At 33.7% G+C, this 24,578-nt stretch overlaps 1 protein-coding gene across 3 annotated transcripts in view; it reads right to left on the reverse strand.

Moving 5' to 3' along the window:
- The window catches only part of Prmt3 (protein arginine methyltransferase 3), a 136,886-nt gene that overhangs the window by 43,281 nt on the left and 69,027 nt on the right, over positions 1-24,578 (reverse strand). For all 3 annotated transcript variants that reach the window (XM_026405297.2, XM_026405296.2, XM_026405295.2), the window contains 3 exons: positions 18,236-18,314; positions 7,407-7,594; positions 5,100-5,186 (listed from right to left, as the gene is read on the reverse strand). In XM_026405297.2, the coding sequence (XP_026261082.2) occupies positions 5,100-5,186; positions 7,407-7,594; positions 18,236-18,314 (354 nt within the window). The remainder of the gene's footprint in view (positions 1-5,099; positions 5,187-7,406; positions 7,595-18,235; positions 18,315-24,578) is intronic.

Here is a 24,578-nt window from a genome sequence, read left to right on the forward strand (position 1 = left end):
TTTCCTCCAGACAATACATGTCTATCAAACATAAGTGCCTTTTCAGGACAGAAAATAGGTTTTGTTTGTTTTTGTACACACATTATAGACCTAGCATTTAATATTTGCTTAATAAATGGAAATTTCTGTTAATATGTATTCTTACTATGTGAACATTTAAAAATTATGATTAAGAAAATCAAATTCCTCTTCTATGCCAACATTCAGATATTAAGTTTTGTAAAATACAAAATAAAGGATTTTATTTTAAGATCGTAAGTAAAAATATAAAAGAAGTTTTATTTCTTATTTAATCCTCTTTAACAACTGTAGTAAAAGAAAAATATCTAAGACAAATGACATTCTTGTTAAATAATGTTACAAAATATTAAGAAGGGCTGGGGGGATTTAGCTCAGTGGTCAAGTGCCCCTGGTTTCAATCCCCAGTATTGGAAAACAAGGAACATATTAAGGAAATTTGGTATAAACTGAATTGTTGTATAGTCATTATTTTACTGCATGCTAACAGAAATGCAGGATAAAAGAGAAATATGCTACATATGCTAAAATTCAGATACAAAAATGATTATGAAATTATAGAAATAAAACACTCTACATCTAAAAGATAATACTCCTGTTAGATGTAATGTGGTAAAACCATCTTAAATATTTTCATTTTCAAAGTAAAAAACTTGTTTGTTAAAAGTCACTTAATGTGTACCTAGGATTTTCTATGCTAGTGAGGAGCTTATAGATAGATGCCAATATAAATGTGGCCAGCCCATTATGTGATTATACAAATAAAAATAAAATCTGAACTCACAAGAATAAAATATAATGGTTCTAAATTTTATAGTTTGTTAATGAAAAATTTGTCCTGTGGTCTAAGTATATGTGTGTGTATAAGTAGTGGGGAGACCACAATGAAAACACGCTTTTCTACCGGCAGTTCTAATAATTTTCGAAGCTATCTAAAACCACTATCAATCTATAGCACACATGCATTGAGATTAAATCCAATGGGGGCGTTTTAGCATCTTGTTACTTTGAAAAATCTAATTTCCTTCAATTTTTTAATTAGGCCACAAATTTAGAATCTCATTAAGAAATAAATGGTTATGCATATATTTAAAATGGGCTTTACTACTCAGAAATTGTCCATCTTAATTTGTGGTAAGTGCATTTTCCTCAAGAAGAGAAAAAGCATTTAGTGTATCTGAAGGTTTGTACTTAAGAGTGAAAACAGAAGTATCTGGCTTTGTACTGCTATCTAAAAAAAAAAAAAAAGCCAAATCTCTTCTTCCTACTCCCCAAAGTCACTTTTCCAGCCAGGCATATTACCAGGTATTATTATTTTTAAATTTTTCCATACTGTCATTAATTCTCCTGATAGAAAAGGGGAAAAACAGAGGAAGTTCCAATAAGGTATACTGGTCCTTTTTAATCTTTGTTATAAGATTCTTTCCTTCTAAGTAGGGTGACTGATCAATCTATTAAACAGTAGCCTAGAGTCCATGTCTGTGTGATAGCTCTGGGTGGATGGTGGAGGGAGCATAATGACCTGGCCCATCCCAAAAAACAAGAGAGGTGGAGTAGATATAGATGGTTAGTTAGAATTCACAAATAATAAAAACATTAGGTGACAAAATCTTGCTCATCTCAGTGTAAACATGCTAGGAAGGAAAGGTTTCCAAGAAATGTAGATGCTTAATCCAAAAGATAAAAAGAAAAAAAAATTCAAAGTTCTACTTTTTATCTGCAGCAAAGAAGGTGAGATATGTAACTTAGTTCATCCAACCAGTCTGTCAGTTTTGTTCTGAGGAAAACTGCGTTTTCATTACAGGCTCTCTTTCCCTCCTAATAATTGCTACTGGTTGAAAATTAGAACTATCAAATAAATTTGCTTCATATGCAACAGGTTTAAGATCTGTTTAAAATACATTATGTAGTCTAGTTTCTTCTATATCTGGACTATCTTATCTACAATGTTTCTCTCTGTATAATCCCACAGAGGTGGCCTTTGGGACCAGCAAAGAGTAAGGACATTATTTTTTCTTTTGGTACCAGGGATTGAACCCAGGGGCACTCAACCACTGAGCCACATGCCAAGCCTATCTTTTAATTTTTTTAATTTTGAGACAGAACCTCGCTAAGTTCCTGAGGCTGGCTTTGAACATGCAATCCTCCTGCCTTAGCCTCCAAGAGCCACCAGGATTTACAGGTGTATGCCACCACACACAGAACAACATATTTCACAAGTAAAACATTATTTTTATCTTCATCAATAAAATAGGAATATCAGTATTTCAAATGGCAATGAGTAATAGAAATAAATGAAAGAATGCTTTTAAAACGATGAACTGACAATCAAAATTTTAGCGACTGTTAAGTATTATCACAGGAAGACAATTTTTATCAACTAATTATTTGACAGAATAATCCTGGCAGAGTTAGCATCAATGCTACATTCTAATCTCTATCTTTAGTACTTGGCATGTACCCAATAAACATGGTTTGTAACAATAAATCACCTATTGAGATGAGTTGTAGAACTATGTTATTCAGCAATGACCAGACAAATAAAATTCCACTCCAATCTATTTTTACTCTGAAACCCCAAACCCTCCTCATTTCCAAATAGTTACATAAAACTATTCAAGTAATGTTAAGAATAAAATATACAAATCTAAGGGTGCTTTATATAATAGTTTTTTCAAATTCATTTTCTTATGTAACTCTGTATAAGAACAAATTCAAGCACTTTTTAGACACTATTTCAATACTAAAATTATGATTACAACCTTTCAATTAAATAAACTTTACCCATTTTTTCCTTGTAGTTTACTCTATTAAGTATACAGAATAAAATGAAGAAGGAAAGATAGAGTACAAGAAACTTAGTTTTAACTTTATCTGAAATAAAAGGAAGTAGAAAATAACTCTATAAATGTGCTATGAAATTCTTTCATACATAAATTACCATAGCTAAAACTACTTTCCAAAATTTACTCATATGGTTTCACATGGCCTAGATTTAGCCAAGCAATGAATGAAATTCCTTCTAAATGAAAGCAGGAATTGGGCAAGGTGGGCTGGGCAGGGGGCAGGGGGCAGGGAATAGAATGTTAGAGAAGGGTTTGTGCATCTGGGGTTTTCAGTGGTGGCCAACACTCATAGAATGGACCAGAGGCATTAGGGCTAAACGGGGTCTGTAGTGACAGAGCTACTCTTCTCTTCACAATAGAAGCAGCTTTGTGACAGGCCAGTTCTAATCTATGGTTCTAGGAGCTGTTTCTAGAAGTTCAAAATACTTCTAAAGTTTGTTCCTTTAGCCTTCCCCGTATGTCTAAGAATTATTTGATTCCCCTATATAAAACACTTTCAGTTTAAACTAGCTGATTCAGATTCTGTTGTCTGAAACTAAAAACTGAACTAGAGTTCAGAAGTAACATCACAAAAGTAATATTCATATAAAGGTCATCAAGACAGAATTACTACTGCCATTTTTCAAAGTTCAAAAAACTACAACTAGAAACAATATCATTTTTCATATTTTCACTAACGTTTTACATCTATTCTTTTTTATGTGAAGATCAATGAAAATAGAGTTGAAATATTATGAATACTGGAATTGTGACAATTTCTAGGAATTCCTTTATACATGCATCTTTGCTGATCAAGATGGTCTTTTTTTCAAAATCTCAAGGATTACTAATATCAAAAGAAAGAGGCAATATAAGTAAAAACCTTTAGTCTATAGTTTCAATTATTAAAAAGCACAATTAGAAAATCTGTAGGAAATGAGAAGCAAATTTTATTCTCTCCAATGGGTGTTCCAAAGTCACAAATCTGGAATCTAGATATTGTCCTTATAAACATTATAAAACCAACTTCAATTAAGAGAAAAGCAATTTCCTCAAAATTCTGGAGCACATTTGTGTGTTATGCTCATTTGGATATAAAATAATTATTGAATCAAAATTAACTGAAAAAAATTTTAAGGAACCATAAAATCTTCTGAATGTTAACCTGACCTAAAGAATCAGGTTGAAGGGGCTGGAGTGGTGGCTCAGTGGTACAGTGGTAGAGTGCACGCCTGGCATGCATGAGGCACTGGGTTCGATTCTCGGCACCACATAAAAACAAACTAATGTATCCACCTAAAACTAAAGATAAATAAATAAATATTAAAAAAAAAAAAAAAAAAGAATCAGGTTGAAGACAACATCCATCTGTTTCACATTATAGTTTCTCACAATAAATTTTCAATAAAAATTCTAACTTTTGAAGATGAGATCACAAATTTTAAAATTGTAGTTATTTTAAAAATAATATAAATATTCAAAGAACTACCACTTATATAAATTCATACTTTAAGGTCCCCTTTTATTAACATTTCTGAGTCTTCTGATAGATTATCTTAAAGTTAACAAACATTTAGAAATTAAGGGAGGAAAAGTAATAGATTATAAAAACATAATATTTCTGGCTTCACTGATCTCACTAGTCTGTATAACTAGTCATCAAGATAGAATTACTGCCAATTTTCTTAAAGCAGTTGATAGTCTGAGGTACAGATTATAGAACAGATATTACTTGAACAAAGAAATCAATAAGTAGAAGAACCAAATGTGAATCCAGAGCTGCCTACCTTTCTACAATTCAGAGTTTTTCTATTACACAAGACTAATTTCTGAAGAAAGATAAATCAATGCCAGATCTTTATTTATTTTTCATATAATAATATAAAATATTCTACGAAATATCTAAATTAAGCGCCATTACTGGGAGGATAAAAGCGCATTAGGATATGAGCTTTTATCTTTGAAGATAAAATTGAATGATCTCAGTTAATTATAAGATAGGTAATATGAACAACATATGAGGAAAAATCATTATGTAAACATCGTTTCCTAATACTTTTCTGTTAAACTAAACTAACTTTCCTGAAGTCTGTTCACCTATTAAACCAGATCTGTTCAATGGCCCAGCAAAGGCAAAAATCGACTGTCAAAGGCAATAGTCGTTTTCATTTATCACAAGCCTAGTAATTAATTCATTAGCCTGCCAATCAACTGCACTGCTAGTGAAATCTGTGAAAGGAGAAATAAATAGCTTACCGTGCACATAGATGTCTTTGTGATTTTCAGAGTAAAATCAGAAGAAAACTCCAAATCTGTGATAGATGTTGTATGGCAATCTATATGCTACCCATTAAAAGGAAGAGAAGGGAAGAGATTGGTAAAGATAGGAGAAAAAAACCCAAAAAATCCCAGAAAATAAATATTGCCTCTATTTTTTTTTAATGCTAAAAAAGCATTATTATAAAGCAATGATCAAAAACTTTGGTCATTTACACACTATTTTGGGGATTATTTCCAAATTGAAGGGTTGCTAAGTGTATTATCATTTAGTTAATTTTTCTTTAAATCACATTAGTATCTTCTTTAGTCTTCTTGTAAGCAATGACATACATAAAATTATAGCTTTGATTTGCTAGTTTTCCTAAAACACTAAAATATTTTCAGATAAAAAACACTTTTGTGTTTCACCTAAAATCATTTTGTATACACATACCACATTTGCTATAAATTATGTGATAACAGTCAGTATTTTTAGAGGAAATGGCAATTTGAAATCACATGCTAATCAAAGAAAAAAGTTTCCACATTCATTTCTGTCAATGCATTTAAAGATAAGTTTATTAGATATTAAAAACAAACCATGATTTCAAATCAAACAGCAAAATTATGAAGATTCACCTCAGCTAAATATCTTTATTTTCACATTCTGCCCTGGTGCAAGTTCTTCTCCATCTCATTTAGGAGATGGGATGCAATCACCTTTCAGCAATCTCACCAGAAACATGCTGTAAAGGCTGTCAGTTTGTTTACCATGAATACATTATGACCCAGTGAATGCAATTCATGTAAATATATATCTAAGGCATTACTCAATTTAAAGCAGTCTGAGAAAAAATTTTAAATGTTACAATGTGGGTTGCCTTTTAATTTGTAAGAGGGCTTAGGAATACAGAACAAATGGTATTACTTAAAAGCCTAATTTTTTTTTAAAAAAAGGCATGCGTATTTATTAAATACCTTTGTTTCTCAGTTCTGAATTTTCTATTTCAAGTATTTATGCATAGCAGTCTCAAGGGTAAGCAAGATGACTAAAAAGAGAAATTAGCACTTCTCTCCTCAACTCTTCTTTCTGCTCTATGTAAGGCTGAATGGGCTATGGATATGCCTTCTCTGAGCCAAGTTCCAAATAAATCTGTTACTGTCAGTATACCAGAGCATTCAACAGTCCTACAATCATCAAGCAGAAAGTAGATTTTTTTTTCCTTAAAAGCTGAATGTAATTTCTATCAGTTTGTTTTTGTTGAGAAATTTCATGTTTATTATTGTATGCTAATTATAATATTTATCCATTTAAGGAATTTAATAAACCTTTGTTGACTACCTACTTCATGTAGACAATAATTATTGATGCTATGAAAGTAATAATGTGACTTAAACAAGGAGACAATATTCTAAAACTAATGTTGAACAAACCCTATATATCTCACTATCTAGTTGAAAATCAATTAAGAAAATCAGTATAATTTTTCACTGAAAAGTTATTAGTGAACTCAGATAAACTCAACATTGAAAAATTCACAATAAAACCAGGGATTAACATGGTAAAAAATAATAGAAAATAAAAGAAATTAGCTGAGAAATTTCAAAATAGTAGGGCTTTAGTTCCAGGGAAAATTCAATATAATTACTTATTCTAATTTTTCCCAGCCTTTTTAGAGTAAGAAGTTAAATTATGTGGAATATATGGTATGAATCAATAAGTGTTAGAATAAAGCCAGGAGGTGGTAGTGAAGCAGAAATGACAATATAATAGGACTTTTTGCCTTCACTAAGTTAAATAAATGTAAATTATTCAAACAGTTAGATTTGAAGGATTATAAAACTGAGTAAAAGAAATTTAAATGTATAAAGAGAAGTGATTCCAAAGGTATGATTGAGCCAACTGGTAAATATTATGACCACAAGTCTGTTTTCAAGGTCCACATACACAATGAATACACAGTTAGTTCTCTGTATAGTGGTCCCACATCTTTGGATTCAACTTGGACTGAAAGTATTTGGAAAAAAATGGCAACTGTACTGAACGTGTACACTTTTTTTCCCTTTCATGTCATTATTCCCTAAATGAGACAATTTCAAGTATATGAAAGGATAGACACATGCCAATGGACATGCCAATACCACACCATTTTATATAGAAACTTGAGCACTTGAGTTTGGTATCCATTGGGGGTCCTGGAACCAGTCCTTCACAGATATAGAGGGATGACTACACTGATTTCAAACAATGAGCTAAGAAAAAAGGTAACACTAATATTAAAAAAAAATTGGGAAAACACTTACCTTAATACCACAAGGATCTGAAATAAGAGACTTTGGATCTAAAACTTCCACCACAGCTTCTGGAATAACTGCCTTCTTCATGCAGGACATGTTGAAGCCATATACGTCATCCCAGAAAGCAATTCTCTCGGCATGTTTATTCACATCACTCACTGCTACAAGGCTGATAGTGCAAATGTCAGGATAAACTGTAACCAACAGAATGCCCAACAATGTAGCATCATCTCCTTTTATAAGAAATACAATTCTTAAAAGCCTCAACATAAATACTGACTGCATCAGTACTGATTACTAGCAATGAGAGAGTAATGAACATATGAACCAGGGAAAACAACCAAGTTCCCTTTTACAGTCTCTTAAAAAGATACCTATTATCATGATAGTAAAATTAAAATGAGGGTTTCAATGACAGATTCCTATTAAACTGGCATGATATAATTCATTGACCCCCCCCAACTAGAAGAACTTAATTTAAACCAACATAAAAAATGTACTAAATCTTTAATTCATTGATTACTCTAAAATATGCAGAAAGAGAGAAATCATTTAAAAAGAAATGTAGCCTGTAAAAAAAAAAAATCAAGTAATGTAACTTTACAGTTATGTAGACCAGTTATATTACCCTCTTTTATTTAATATAAAAGGAAATGTTTATAAGCATTAAAGTATGTGCTGGACATATGTGCCAAACTGAGTACATGGCCCTACTTCAAGAAAAAGCAAAATCAGCTAATTCTTACTTGCCTGGAAGAGAGGAATGGTTCTTACACAAGAACTGAAGCTCAGGTTAGGAATGGAGAGTGAAAGTGTTCTATGCCAAGTGAGCAGTGTACACCAAGGGTAACAATTAGTAGATGGTTTGGCCTGTACACTACTCAACGAGAGAGAAACAATGAGGTCCAAAGTTAGAAAGGTACCTGAGTAAACCACATTAGTCAACTGGATTTTCTGCTAATAATAGTAATCCAGTGAAATATTTCACATAGGGTAGCAACAGGATCAAATTTTGGTTTAAGAAACCACATAGAATGCAATGTGAAGAATAAATGGGAGAAAGATTAAAACAGACACATTAAGAAATGGTTTTAAGGGGCTGGGGTTGTGGTTCAGCAGTAGAGTGTTCACCTAGCGTGTGCGAGGCCCTAGGTTCAATCCTCAGCACCACACATAAATAAATAAAATAAAGTATTAAAAAAAAAAGAAATGGTTTTAATAATCTAGATGATCGAACTAGGGTTATGGGTAAGGGACTGGAAAGGAGAAAAGTCTTCAAGGATATGTCTATTTAGGAGGCAGAACTCATGGGATTTTGAGACTATCTGTGGAGGTAAGGAAGAATTAATGAGGCAGTGAGCCAGATGTGGACAGCCCTGATGTAGATGAGGGAGAAATGGATGATGGGGTTGTTACCAGGCCTACCATACTGTACTACTTCAGGAAGTACCAGTCATACTGTACTTATGGAAACTACATAACCTACAGTTATACAGTTCAGAGATGCAAGTAAACAGCTCCAAAATCCTTCTATATTATTAAAAATCAGAGCAGGATGTTTTAATGTCATGTATCTTGATCAGGTTTGGCAAACTACAGCCCATGGGTGAAATCCAATCTGTTGTTTTTGTAAATAAAGTCTAATTAGAACACCACATTTGCTTACATATTATTTGAGATTGTGATATGCTGTAGTAGCAGAAATGACTAGCTGGGACAGGGACCATACTGCAAAAAAACTGAAAATATTTACTACCTACCTGGTCTTTTACAGAAAGTTTGCCAATCTTTTGCTCTATATCAAACAATGTTATGAAGTAGTAATACCACTTAGAAATAAAGATCATTTTTTCACAAGGAGAAATTACAACTCATGAAAAGCAATAAAACAGCTTTGATACTATGTTGGTAATAAGAAGAAATAAACTAAAAAGGAATATGAATTTACTTTTTCTAGTGTTGAGGTATACTCTTCCAGTAATTATATTTCACAAAGGTTAACAAAATTAATTTTTGTATTTTAGAATGTAGAAATGAAATTATTTTAGCTCTCAATAAGATCTATGAATATTCATGAAGGATTTATAATCAGTGTTATAGGTCAATTTGGTCCTAAATCCACCTCTACACAGCTGCCTAATTTTGGGCCACCTGCCAGAACACTCACCCACCCTTTACCTTCACATTCTGACACATTTGTCATTTGATTTTTGTTGGATAGAAGCTATAATTGAATAATTATTCCTGCTTGTTGGTAAAATTAACAAAGCACTGATTGGACAAAAGCACCTTCTTAACAGACCATTTATAAATTCATGGCTTTGACATCTGTGTCCTTCTCGATTCACTGCCCAGAATTCATTTGTCACTAGAACAGCTTACACAGTGAATAAAGATGGGAAATTCTTTATCCCTTAGAAATGCCCACAAACTTTTGGACACCTAAGGATAAGACTGAGATACGTAAGAACACAATTCCTAGTAAACACTACTGTCACTGCTTGCACATAAACAACTAGAGTAAAATGGTTTAGAACAAAAGGAGACAGTATGTCCAAATAAACTGTGCTTCTCATAATATATGGGAAAGACACACAGAAAGATTTTAGTGAAGTAATTATAGCGAAATACTTGATATGCATAAAAGGAAATGTACTATAATAACCCCAATTGGCAGATATTTTTGGAGTCAAATTAGCTTAAATAATCAATTTCTAGTTTATATAATAAGGATATCTTAAATTGGATACTTCTCCATCATCAACTTATAATGATTAGGCCTCTAAAATTTAGTAAACTAACATGTACCTGAAATATACTTTGAAAAAATTATGTACTGAAAAGAAGTAGAAAGTGATACTATTTCAGTATCACCGAAAAAAAAAACCAAAATAATAGATATGAATATAGATCTAATGATAAGGAAGTACAGGGTGAATTATAGAAACACTAAATGAAGCTTTTAAGTCTTATACACTATTGTCAAAGGCTGCTTATATTTGAGATAATCCATGTAACAGCATAGATAATGTGAACTGCTATAGAAAAGCCACATTATTCAGGAACACAATTAACATTCATTTATCAAGCAACTATTTTTTGGTCAAGCATCTCATTTAGATTTTTGAATGATTTCTTAAAGCTCGATTACAATTTTCATTTTTCCAGATAAGGAGACTAACATTCAAAGAAGTAACTTGCCCAAATGACTAGTGCTAATCATCGAACATGATAACTGATCAACTAATGAAGCAGAGATTCAATTTAAGGTTTAATCTAAATACTTTCCAGTTCTATTTTATGCTTTTGAAATGAAAGAGAGGGAAAGAAGGTATCCTTATTCTAAGATAAATGGGCATTTGTTGGAAAAGAGAGAGGGAGAAAAAAATGGATTGAGAAAGACTGGTAATTAATGAAATTCAGGAAAATAGTAATGTCCAGTTTTAGTTATTTGACGCTGGGTGAAGGGATGAGATGACAGGGCAAAATGAAACAGGGGAAAGTAAAGTATTCAAGCAGAAATGAGGAAGAGTTCAGTGTATGGCTTAGTTTTCCAAGCAGAGAGGGGAAAAAGTAAGGAAAGTAAACTTGCAAGTCTGGAATTTGTAACAGAGGCAGTTTCTTATCAGCATAGATCAGATTTTCAAAAGCCAATTCCAATGCAAACTCTTAGAGGCAGAACTATCAGTGCCACTCTATTTTGCAACCCTGTCTAAACAGTTTGTGTAATCCTTTATTCTATGAGGCAGTGCCTGCTTCTTCTGTGGAAGAAGAAAATGACAAACTTGGTTTCTTTCCCTTCTGCATTGTTTAGGCTTGATCAGGGCTTGATCACAGTTGGTGTGATCAGCAGCGTCTGTCATCGAGTGCCTAGCATTAAGGTAATGGTATCACTTCTCAAGAAGTCCCATAATGTAATTTTGAACTTTGTTGCTGGGCTGCATAACCTTTTAGCCTGGTTTTCCAGTTCTCATAGATATTTTATACCTACTCTTCTCTTTCAATAAATTATTTTTCTGTTACACACGGTAGATTTTTTTTTTGCAATAAGAACTCCAAATGATATAAAGAGAAACAAACATCTCAAATCTTAAGAATAGAACTCTTCTAGATTCCGGTTCAAAAGAGTGTGGCGTGGGACCTGAATATCTGTATTTAAAAAAAAAAAGTCCTCAGTGACTGCAATGGTCTCTGTCAAGATTGATTAAGAAATAAGTCAGAAAATGTCTGCATTAGTACTTCATTGTACTGGACAAATGACCATCAACTTCATATCTTGACAATTCTAACTCTAGGAAGATGTTTATAATGAAAGAGCACATAGGCATTTGTGTTTAGTTATGTCTATGTGAGGGGAAAAAAAAAACCCTTTGGGTGTGCACATAATGAAAACAATATTCTTTTCCAGTAAAATGGGCTAATACATGGATTAATAGGTTCCTAATTTTCTTTTGCAAAAATTAAGATTTTACATATTATTACTAGTTTTAAGGAGGTTTTAATGAAATGAATCATTTTCCATATGCTGTTTACAGAGTATTTCAGCTTGTTTCATTCCTGAATATGTCAACTTTGATTGCTTGATTAAGGTGAAGTTAATTAGGCTTCTACACTTCTACACTGAAATCAACTCTTCTCCCTTTTGTAATTTAGTAGATACTTTGTGGGGGAAGTTCTTTAAAAGCAGGGAAATACCTCATTCTTATTGAAATTTTCAGAGTATTCAGTTAGTCATTTATGTATGAATGGACTTAATGTTTCCTATGATATTCAAAGAGTTGTAATAGGCCAAAAAATAGTTAAGAGTATAAAAGTTTAAATGGCAGAAGTAGAACTCTATTTGTAAATGACTTGTTTACACAGAAAATCCTAAGGCATTGATATAATCACTAGAAGGAACAAGTTAGTTCAGAAAGATCAGCCAATTGGAAAATAAATCTCAATAATTTCCATTTGTAAGAATGACAAAAATTTCAAATACTCAAGAATAAGTTTAACAAAAGATATGTGATACCCCTATACTAAAAATAATACATAACAATGCAGGGAAAAATTAAGCTAGATTTTTTAAAATGAAAAAATATGAGTCTTCAGTGTTTAGAAGACTCAACACTGTTAAGATGCTGATCATTCCCAAATAGATCTATTCTTTTAACACAATTCCATTTTTTGGGGGGTGGGGGTACCTGGGATTGAACTCAGGGGCACTCAACTACCGAGCCACATCCCAACCCTATTTTTAAAATTTTACTTAGAGACAGGGTCTCACTGAATTGCTTAGTGCCTTACCATTGCTGCTAGTGTCTTTGAACTCATGATCCTCCTGCCTTGGTCTCCCAAGCTGCTGGCATTACAGATGTGCACCACCAGGCACGACCCAATTCCTTCGTAATTCTTTTTTTTTTAAGCAGAAAACTGCCAGATTCTAATTTGTTTTTAAACAATCCTTCCATGACCAAACTACTAAAGCCAAACTTATTTCAGAGGTTTCCTTACCATTTCTGTTTACTTTTTAACATAAATTCGAAAATCAGCCTATTTAAAAAAACTGTTCATAGAAATTGCATTACAATTTTAGAAACGTCATCCTATAAAAATTTTGAACATTTAAATACTAGGGAAAATATCATTAATTCTCATACACTTACCACCTACCTTTAACAATTGTATTACTTTTGGATTCCCTTATATTTTAAATTAATTTTGGGAGACTGGACATCTTTATGGCATTGCCTCTCTATCCAATAATATGGTATCTCTTTTCATTTATTTAAATATTCTTCGTGGGTCATTCAGTACTAAACTTTTCTGCATATAATTCAATGTAAAAAAAATTCTTTTTTTTTTTTTGGTGAGTGCAAGTATGCCATCCTTGCACAGAGAGACATGCTAATCTCTTTTGCATCAGTCTAATTTTAGTATCCTTTTTCTTTTAATAGCTATTTGGATTTATTCCTTTGTTCATGACTACCATTTTCTAGTCTTTTTTTTTTGGCAGTGCTGAGGAAATGAACCCAGTATCAATCATGTTAGGTAAGCATGTACACTGCTTTGTACATGTCCTTTCCCTGCGTATTATTCATTACATATAGGAAGTTATTTTTGTTCTAGTAGCTTACTTTATAATTATAAACTTACATTACATCTTTAGTTCTCTATTTATATCACTACTATTCTCCTACCATGAATAACAATAAAAATAGTATACTTCATTTTCATTTTAACACCCAATTACTATTTTTTTTTTATAGTTTACAAAGTTGTACTAAAGATACAACAACCAATACAGAAGGTTGGCATAGAGTTAGTAAATATTATGAACTGCTTTTCAGAAAAGTTAGGAATCAAATGCCATAATTTATTTCACCTGAAGGAGGTAGGAACTACCAGTTTGTTTATTTTTTAAAGATTTTTAAAAAAAGATGGACACAATATCTTTATTTATTTTTATGTGGTGCTGAGGATCGAACCCAGTGCCTCACATGTGCGAGGCAAGCGCTCTTCCACTGAGCGTTATATAACCCCAGATCCCCAGTTTATTTTTTTAAGTCACTTTTTAAAAAACACGCAGCAAAACTAATTCTTTGGCATATACACATTCATAAATACATATAGCTTGTTTAATTACCATCATAACCTGTCACTCGAAAGACAAAGCACTGGCATTATAAACACTTCCTCCCACCTGCCTCCTTCATTCCCTTCTAATTTTTGTGAGATGTGGTATTTGAGGCTGTTAGGGTGTTAAATATTCACATTCTATGTTGTCATCCTAAAATATACATTTGTTTTAGTTTCAATTCTAGATGTAAAAGTACCATTGGTCACAATCAAACATTATTCCTTTTTTGTGGTACTTGAGATTGAACCCAGGAGAACTTTACCACTGAGCTACATTTCCAGCAAGCCTCCATAGCACTGTGCCTCCCCACTCCCTTTTTTAATTTTTTGAGGCAGGGTCTTACTAAGTTGCTGAGGCTAGCTGGAACTTGTGATCCTCCTGCCTCAGCCTCCTGACTCACTGGGATTATAGGCATGTTCCACTGTGTCTGGCTAATTTTCCTGCCTACCTTTCAGTTGGATTAATGTAAAATACTACAATTTCTGACATATATTTAACGATTAGCAAATTTAAGGAAAAAATACAAGAAGCAGACTTTAGTAAACTTGCTATCATGGAGTTTCCAAAATTATTATTAGTAATAGTATTAGTAATAGTAGTAAATGACTACATTCTCTAAAGTGCTATGGAATTTCTTGTTGATATCAGGGAGGAGGAGCTAAGTTTACTTTATATACTTTTGATAAATATATATCACAAAAGGTAGCATTCTTATTTTTTTAAAAATCAAGAATATAAATTCTTTTGCCACCAAAAAATAATTAATGGGTGATTATGTTTTATAAAGTCTTTACTCCATGCCTGTGTGTGTGTGTGTGTGTGTGTGTGTGTGTGTATGTGTTTGTATGTGTATAGAAAGAGAGAGAGAGAGAAAAAAGAGGGAGTATACCGACATAAATTGAACCTAAATGCTTGTAAAAGTAAATTATGGTCCCACATGTTTATATGGGCCTTCGATATTCTCTCTCTCTCAAAGTACAATCATTCTTTTTATAAAAATCTTTCTACTACTAATTTCTTAGTGAATCTTTCCTTCAAAAAAAAACATAAAGAAAAACTTTGCAAAAAAAGAATGAGCATTTAAATGATGGTGATTCATCGAGACTTGTACAAAGAGGTTAAACCATTTCAAGTTACTCATTTCTGATTTCTCTTTTGTTAGCAAATAACATTCAACAATACTTTACAAGCAGTTAAATGCCAACCTCGTCTAATATAGCTCCAGATCATCTTAACACTAATATTAGCTATAGAAAAATTAGAATGAACTAGACTCACAAGCTTCCTTTTCATCCTTCTGATAATGGGAAATAGCTCTGCCATGGTTCACATTGCTGTAGGTTCTTAATGAATTTCAACGAGAATTCAATTTAAATGCATTACATTGCTGTCAGTTCTTCAGTAAGATCAATGAATACCATTTGGGGGGGATGGAAACAGTTATCTGAATTTTCCCTAGAACTTCATAGCAAGAGTCAAATTAAACAAAAGCACTTTAGTAGGATACAACAAAATTAAAGTGAAAAGAACATGGATATTAGAGTCACGGAATTCTGAGTTAAAAAGAATAAAAAAAAAAAAAAAGACTTCGCCACCTAATATGTGTTATCTAGGACACCTTTAGAGATTGTTTCTAAAATCCCGAAGGGCTGTTTTTGAGATTACATCTAATAACCTAAACAAAAGTATATTACTGGACAGCTGGTAAACAGATATTTTTTAATGTTTATTTTTTAAAAAATCACTATAATTTTACAAATACATAGCCAATTTTTATAGAGTAAGATTATCTAAAAGTTCTAGTCACATTCATGGCAGAGATCAGGAACCTATCTTGATATAATTACAGAAAATGTGGTAATGTGGTTTGTTGTGGAAATAAAAAGTCAACCAATTTAAATGGTATTATAAAAAGAAACCCATTGTTCTGGAGAATTTCTGTTACTTTTACCAAGTAATGTTTTGACAGTATTGATTTTTAACTATATCATAATTGCTCAAGCAATTTTGTAGTCTATTGATGGGCAGAAGGCTATATAGTCAAGTGCTTTATCACTAGTTCAACACGTCCCTTTCCTATTACTTTCCTTTAACCGTGCGTATGTGTGTGTGTTATTCAGGATGAAACCTAGAGTTTTGTGCATGCTAGCACCCTACTACTGGTCTATACCTCGAGCCCTATTTTTTATTGTAAGACAGGAACTTGGGGCCTAATCCCACGTGATGGAGATGAGGGCCTACTTTTTTTTCTATTAGACGTAGGGTCTATGATTTTATTCCTTGGTCCATGATCCATTTTGAGTTGAGTTTTATGCATAGTGAGAGATACAAGTTTAATTTCATTTTGTTGCATATGGATTTCCAGTTTTCCCAGCACCATTTGCTGAAGAGGCTATCTTTTCTCCAATGCATGTTTTTCGTACCTTTGTCTAATATAAGATAATTGTAGTTTTGTGGGTTAGTCTCTGTGTCCTCTATTCTGTACCATTGGTCTACCAGTCTGTTGGTGCCAATATCGTGATGTTTTTGTTACTACTGCTCTGTAGTATAGTTTATGGTCTGGTATAGTGATGCCACCTGCTTCACTCTTCCTGCTAAGGATTGCTTTAGCTATTCTGGGTCTCTTCTTTTTCCAGATGAATTTCATGACTGCTTTTTCTATTTCTATGAGGAATGTCATTGGGATTTTGATCGGAATTACATTAGATCTGTAGGAGTTCTGTTAGTGTATGATCCTGGTTTGTTTGGAGCACTTTTCTCCCTTGTTTTTTCATGTTGTCTATGGGTCTTCCTTTCTTGCAGTGTGGGTCTGAGATATTACAGTTTCTACCCTATATTCTTATAGTACCCATGGAGATTGTTTGTACTTCACCTTGATGTTGGTCTTCCAGACCCTGCTGGCGTCCATCCATGTATGCTACTTAGGGGGTGGCAACAATAGCAGAGGTAATTCAAGATAATAGTTGAGGTGCTCCAAGATGGAAGCAATGTCTTACAGATATGGGGCTGAAAGGGTGGGCCTCATACCCTCTTTGGGATGCCTGCTCTGAGATATAGCTGCTTCTAGGCCCTGTCTGTTGTCAAAAAGTTAGGGGCTATTGTGTGGGGAACGATATAATGATGACTGCAGTGTCCTAAGACGGAAGTTGGTTAGGCTTAGGCTCCCAGGGTTGGGGTGTGTGTGAACTTGGACCTACCCTGGACCTGGGTCCAGCGCAAGTCAGTGTGTGCCTGGGTTCCCACAGTGGTCGGAAGAGGAGGTCCTATGTTGGAGGCTGGGTGCCGGAGGCTGGGCTCCGCTGGGTGTCTGCAGGTGGAGGGATGGACCTGGGCCTACTGTGAGCAGGCCGGTGTGGGCAGATCTGGGCTGCTGATCTTGACGTTCTGAGGTAGTCTGCTGGTTGGAAGGGGTGGTCCTGTACCCAAGGCTAGGGTCCAGCAGGACACCCGCTGGAGGGGATAGATGAGGCCTACTGTGAGCCTGGATCCCAAGCAGACTGGTGCGGGGTCAATTCAGTTTTAATGATTCAAACCAATGTGTTCTAGAAGCTGTGAAGTCTGCTCAAGTGATAAAGATAAACAAAACATAATCCCTTCTCTTAAAGAAAACATTTGTTCAAGCAGAGGCCTGCAAAAATACAATCTTCTGTATGTGCAGAGTTACTATGAAAAATATTTTCTACAGACATGAAAGCCTTCCAAATGTATTGGGATTTATTTATATACTTATTGGATATGAGGTGTTTTAAAACTTATTAGAAACCAGTCACTATTTAAATGTTTTCATTAAATCACAGAGAAGTGAGGCTGTATATTTAGTGAAATCATGAAAATCTGACATTAAAATGAATAATCTCTAACTTTGTATGAAATATGCTATTGGAAAAAGGAACTTAATGACATGAAGATTAAAAATGTAAAGGCATTTCTACTAGATTTTGACTTGAATATTAAAAAACTTCCAGAACCTAGTCCTTATGTTTTTATTTTAAAAACCATATAATAAAAAGTCTTCTTCAAAATACCATTAACTTGGAGTCCTGCATATCTTATATAATGTTCTACTTCAACAATATCTTAACACTTCTAATGGAAATATCTTTCATCTCTACTGGGAACTTTCTCAGCCAGGCATAGTTTATTTGAAATTCAAAGGTTCATTTGGTTCTACTAGACTAAAATTAGATTATTAAAACTGAAATTTTATACTCACCCGATCCTCCTTTTGCCAAGTATTTGTTCTTTGCATAAAGAACAGAATCCAACATAGATTCAAAAAGAAGAAAATAGCCCTGCATGAAACAGGAAAAGATGGACTTTAGAAATAGATAGTATCCTCTTAAATGGATCAATTCAAATATCTGGATTACTCTTAAAAAATCTATCTATCTATCTATCTATCTGTATATAATATTTGTCAATCATACAATATTCTACAAAGTCTGAAATTATTGTTTGTAACTTCTTCACATATTACTTTATTAGAAAATCAGGTCATGTTGTAAGGTGAACCTAGAAATCTCATTATGGTAGATCAAACTGAAGCTTCTTTACAAGTGGTCCCATTTATCAAACTGTTTCTACCTCAATAAGAGGAAAATTTTAGATAGAAATTGTTAACAATTCCTAAACTCCCTGAAATGTTGCAATATTAATCATAAGCAATGATTCTCAACTACATTTTGTCTTCCCATATCCAGCAAAGTCTGGAAATGTTTTGGACTGTCACAACTGAGGACAGGGGTTGGAAGAGCTACTGGGTAGAGCTGAGATGCTGATAAATGTACCACAATGCATAAGACTGGCCCCCACAACAAGGAACTTCTTGGTTCAAGTGTTAAAAAAAATCCTAGTGTGGAGCACAATTTCTCAATGTATTTCCTGTCCAATTATTTTTTTTCTGTAATTAAAAAACAAAGGTGGTGGTGGGGATCCCCTTATTCAAAGATGTTTGAGAAACACTAGATGCCATATTTCCTCTTAAGAGACCCATAATGCACATCAACACACTAAAAGTTCTAATTAGTGATGTGATAAACAGAGCTGTGGAACATATTTTAACCAAATGTCACTCACTTTTTTACATCTATCAACATCTTGCGGAATTACTGTTACCTGAAATATAGATCATTGAAAATAACTGCCTACACACAAAGACTTAGCGATAAAGCTCAGTTATTGATGTGTTCACATTAGGAAAATTAAGGATTTGGCAGAAATATTTTCTGAATTGAGTACTTCAGCAATATGTTAAACTTTTTAAAAGTTCCCATATGATGTGAGTACTAAAACAAGGAATTTGTGGAATTCAACTAAGAAATCTTTACCAATTTGACTTCACTTATGCATAAGTATACACAGAAATGTTTATGAATAGGCATCCATCCTCTGATTAAAGTGAATTAAATTTATGCCAAGACATTATTACAAGAGGAGCATTAATTCAACCTATGGTAAAGGGATCAGCTGTTAAAACATGTCAACTGGGTGGAAAAAAATGGTTCTTATTTGCAAGAATGATAGATTATAAAATGTTAAAATAAAATTTATACTTTGAAACAAAGAAAATATTCATTAAAGGCCAATCTTTTTGGACTGAGGAAAAGAACAGTTTGGTTTGCAACTGTGTGAAACTATTTTCTAGTATTGTGCTTTCAAGTAATTAGCAAAGGTGAAGTATTTTATTTCCATATGCTCAAACTCCATCTTACTTCCATGTATTAAAAACAAACCAAAAAAAGTTCTTGAATCAATAAATGAAAACTCCATCTGGAAACATCTTGAATTACTGCATAAAAAGTTTTTATTGGATACTCACCAGAGATTAAATTATATTGTATTTTAAATTGATAATATAGTCAGGACTAGAGACAGTGGTTAATAAGACTTCTGGATTTAAATCCCAGATAAACCCCTCTCTCTACAAGACTTTGGACAAGTTAATATCATTGTGTCTCAGTTTTCCTCATGTGTAAAGCAACAATGATATTTGATTTCACGGGAGGTTACAAGGATTAAAATGTTAGTTTGTGCAAAATGGTTTGGAGTAATCTTAGCTGAATAAATTTAAAAATACATTTATATTAAAATATAGATTTCTAAAGGACTAATCAGAATTTTAAAATTATGTTTAATGAGATAGAATAAAGACTTGCCAGTCTGTCCAGAATCACATAACATTAATTTTCATAAACAGTTGCATACTACAACCCATGAGTTAGGACTCAAATTCTGTTTGTTTTTTTCAGGAGTCTATCAAAATACATTTGGTGAAGTGGGTGTGCCAGGGATTAAACCAAGGGGTGCTTAATAACTGAGCAACATCCCTAGACCATTTTTATTTTGAAACAGGGTTTCACTAAGTTGTTTAGGACGTCCCTAAGTTGCTGAGGCTGGCTTTGAACTTGCGTTTCTCCTGCCTTAGCCTCCTGAGCCGCTGACATTTTCTTTCTTCAGTTATTTTTCTAGACCAGCCTAGATTATGTATCTGTGTGTGCAGAAAACATAACACCACTCAAAATTCTTTTACAACTGAAAATATTTTAAAGTGCAATAAAAATGATTTGACCAAAATGGGCAAATTAGTGCTAATTCCGAGTTTCAGATTCTTCCCACAAAGATAATCACAGGCATGTTTTCCCCCAGGGGCAAAAATCATATTCTCAATTTTGGTATGTATATTTAAGACTTTCTCATGTCTGCTTCCATTTGAAATAATAAATACGAATAGGCACCTTTCCACACACCCCATGATGGTTATCTTTAGCCAAGATTAGAATCCTGATCAGACAATGTTAGAGACAGTTACTAAAGTTCTAACCATTTAACCTAATTTTTCAAAGTATCTAAGTATGATAGAAACAAGTGTTAGATTAATTTACTTTAAGCCATACAGTTGATAAATAATACTGGAAAATATTTACTTCCCCTCACAAAACAGTATTCAAGAGTTCTGACTTAAACATTGATTTGATTCAATTTCCACTGCTGTAAAATTCAACAGTGAGACAGAAGATAACCATGCCCAAGTGAAAAAATACTCTCCCACAAGGTCCATGTCTTTGCATTTCATCTTCCAGTCAGTCATTATTAGGTCAGAGTTTTTCTAAAAGCAAATAGTCAAATGCCTTTGTTGATATACATAAAGGATTCAGAATAGCACCTGGTACACAGTTAACACATAAAGCCTATGAAAAACCACAAGACATGTATTTAATTTTTGTAAGTTACCATATTGGGTCAGTGACTATGGGTTAGAGTTGGGGCTGAAATGGATAGATGGCTAAAGCAAGTACTTTTCACCCTTTCCCATTTTTCACTACTCCTTTCTCTCTTCATTGGCGTATCGTTAAAAACAATATCCTTCTTTATTTCTAATATATTTTTCATTCTGATAGCAAGATATTGTTTGCATATGAAGAGGCTTCTATTGTGTTGAAGCTAGCAAATCAATGGAAAAAATATTTCGTCAAAACAAGAATACACATTTCTTCATATTTAGGAGATATGCTACATTATTTAAAACTCAATGACCAACAATTTTACTGATTATTTGTTTAAACTGGTGTTCAGGTATGTGTTCAACTATTAACTTCATCAGAAAATATTTCTCTGATGGTCTATGTAAAATATTCTCTTCCCATTAAGGTCCATTTCTTTGCCAATTTTATCATAATACTTATGAATAAAAATATTAAAACTTTTATTTGTGTGTTTATTCTGTTTCCTCACTAAAATATAGGCTCCAAGAAGTGCAAGGACTTTGTATAATATGAAGCTATATTCCTCAGGGCTGGAAATGTGACTGGTACATACAAGAACTCAGTAAGTAATTTTTGAATGAATAAATGATTAAGAGTTAAAACTGTATAATATTCACCATCATGAAACAGTGCTTCAAATTTTTTTTCTGGTACAAATTCAAATTAGTTATTTTAAAATGATGCTTTGTTTTCTAAAACTAAAACTCTCAAATTGTTAAAGTGTTGATAGTTGTTAGGACTCTGTAAGAATTATCGCATTTAATTCTCCCCCAAAGTACATTTTGTTATTTACATTTCATTGATGAGAAAACTAAGATTTAGAAATGTTAAATAAATTAAGACCTGGCTGGGCTTGGTAGCCCATGCCTGTAATCCTAGAGGAAAGATTACAAGTTTGAGGCCGGCCTCAACAACTTATCAAGGTGCTAAGCAACTTAATAAGACCCTGTTTTATAATAAAAAGCAAAAAGGATTGGGGATGTAACTCAATGGTAAAGCACCCCTGGGTTCAATCCCCAGTAGCCTCCTCTCCTCAAAAATTAACACCTACAAAATAGCTTATTGTCAAACAAACATGAGTGAATAAAGCAGAATGTGAACCTTGGCCTTACTGCAGAGCTCAAGTTCTGGATCACTACTTTATATGCCTTCTTAAATTGATTTGCCTGATTGTAAATAAGATTCAGTATTTGCATTAGACTACATTTGTAATTTAGGACTCAAGGGTTTCAAAATGAAAAATTTCCTACAGAACATACTAAGATTAGAATGTACAAGTATGCAATTAAGAATCTTTCAGTGTGATACCTGAAAGAAAAGTAGCTCTTTTCCATCATCCACAGTGAAAATATTAATTTAGAGAATCAATGTATATACTAGAATATGTGAAGAACTAATATAAGTTATTATGAGATAAACTGATATACCTAGTTAAGACTATCAAAGATGAAAAGAGTCCTAAATGTATTGCTAATGGTTATTGTGCTTTTCCTCATCTTTCCAGTTTGCTAAACTTCATTTTACTATAGGCTCCCAATTTGATAGAACAGCCTTTAAGTATCTGGGAATTGTCCTTGGTTCTGAACCAAGTCATTTATTACTAATATCAGAAAGCCTTGTTCCAAATGCCCTGGTCCTCTGCAGTGTAATTCACATTGTAATTTCACAGGCTACTGCCCCTCCTGTAGGGGTACCATCTGGAAGGAGAATTATACCTGATATTTTCTCCTATGATGCTCATGGGACACTCTTCTTTCAAAGAGTCATTTTTACTTTTAAAAATTAAATATTCTATTTATCCTTCAAAAATTAAGTATCACAGAATATGTAATTAAATCAAGGACCAGAATATTAACATTATTCATAGAAATGGGAACCTTATTTTTAAATGCCTGCTTATGATAATCTTCTTGATAGAACAACAACAAATAATAATCTTCTTGATAGAACAACAACAACAACAAATAAAAACCTGTGATACCTTCAGTATAAAGTGTTTCTCTTCTCATTTTTAGTTCAAATAAATGAATCAACTGAAACACCCCTAGGCAAAATATAGGTACTAAAAAAAAAAAAAGTGAGTCAAGATAGAGTTACAATTAGAGAACAACTGAGGATATATAATCAAAATTTTGAAATTTTATAAAGATAAAAAATTTACTTGCAACAAATATACAAACCTACAAAATCTAATCCCAATCTAGCAGAATTTCTATAAGTGCAGCAATAAACTTGATTACATCATAACCCAGAACTTCTGTTTGTTAGGCAGGGAGGAGCAGGAAAGAAACGGGAAGTAAGAGAGAATGAAATAAGAGCAAATTATGTTATATGTGTATATAAATATATCTCAATGAACCCCACTATTATTTATAATTTATAATCCATGAGTAGAAACATTTTCAAAGGATATAAAAAGAACCAAAAAGTAAGCCAGAGCTTAAAAAGATACTGGCTGGCCACACACATGTACATGTAATCTCCAACAAAAAACAGTATAATTTTTTTTTTAAGCAGGCAAAAGAAAAACAAGCAAAAGAATTAAATACAATTACTTCGCCAAATAAGAAATATAAATAGCTCCTAATCATCATATGCAGACATGATACACTTCATTATGATCCAAATACAATGGAAACTATTTCACTACTACTAGATTAGCAGTCATATAATAACGATTGTTGGCTATGAATGTAAAAATTTTTACTTTGAAAACAGGTAGGCGGAGGGGGATCCAACATGGCGGCCGGCGAGGAAGCAGCGATTCCAACGTCTCCACTTTAACGGGATAAGAAAGACCCACCGGAACAGCTGCAGCCTAATTACAGAGGAACTTCTAGCATAATTCCATTTAGAGGAGAGCAGCCATGCTCTGGTAGGTTTATTGGAAGTGACAGTTTGTCCCAGAGAAGTGGATCTTGGACGGCCACTCGGGCACAGAGGTCTAGCCCCGCAGACATTAGCCACTCCGGCAAGGGGCTCCCCCGGGAGGCCTAGCTCTCGCTTTGCGAGCAGCCACCTCACGGGTCCGGTTCCTAACCATGCGGCCACAGCTACCAGGCTCCACAGGTGGCACCGCGGCGGGTGCAGAAGTCAAGTCCCGGAGCCAGCAACCGCTTTTGCAAGCGGTGGTCACCCTGAGTGGCTTGGGCCGCCCCGCCCGAACCCGCAGTCGGCCACCGCCATCCGGGCTCCCCCGGGAGACATAGCGCTCGCTCTGGGAACAGCCGCTTCTCCCGCCCGGTCCCTAACCACGCAGCTGCAGCTACCCGGCTCCACAGGTGGCACCGCGGC

Source organism: Urocitellus parryii, chromosome 4 (genome assembly GCF_045843805.1).
Source record: "Urocitellus parryii isolate mUroPar1 chromosome 4, mUroPar1.hap1, whole genome shotgun sequence".
NCBI lineage: Eukaryota > Metazoa > Chordata > Mammalia > Rodentia > Sciuridae > Urocitellus > Urocitellus parryii.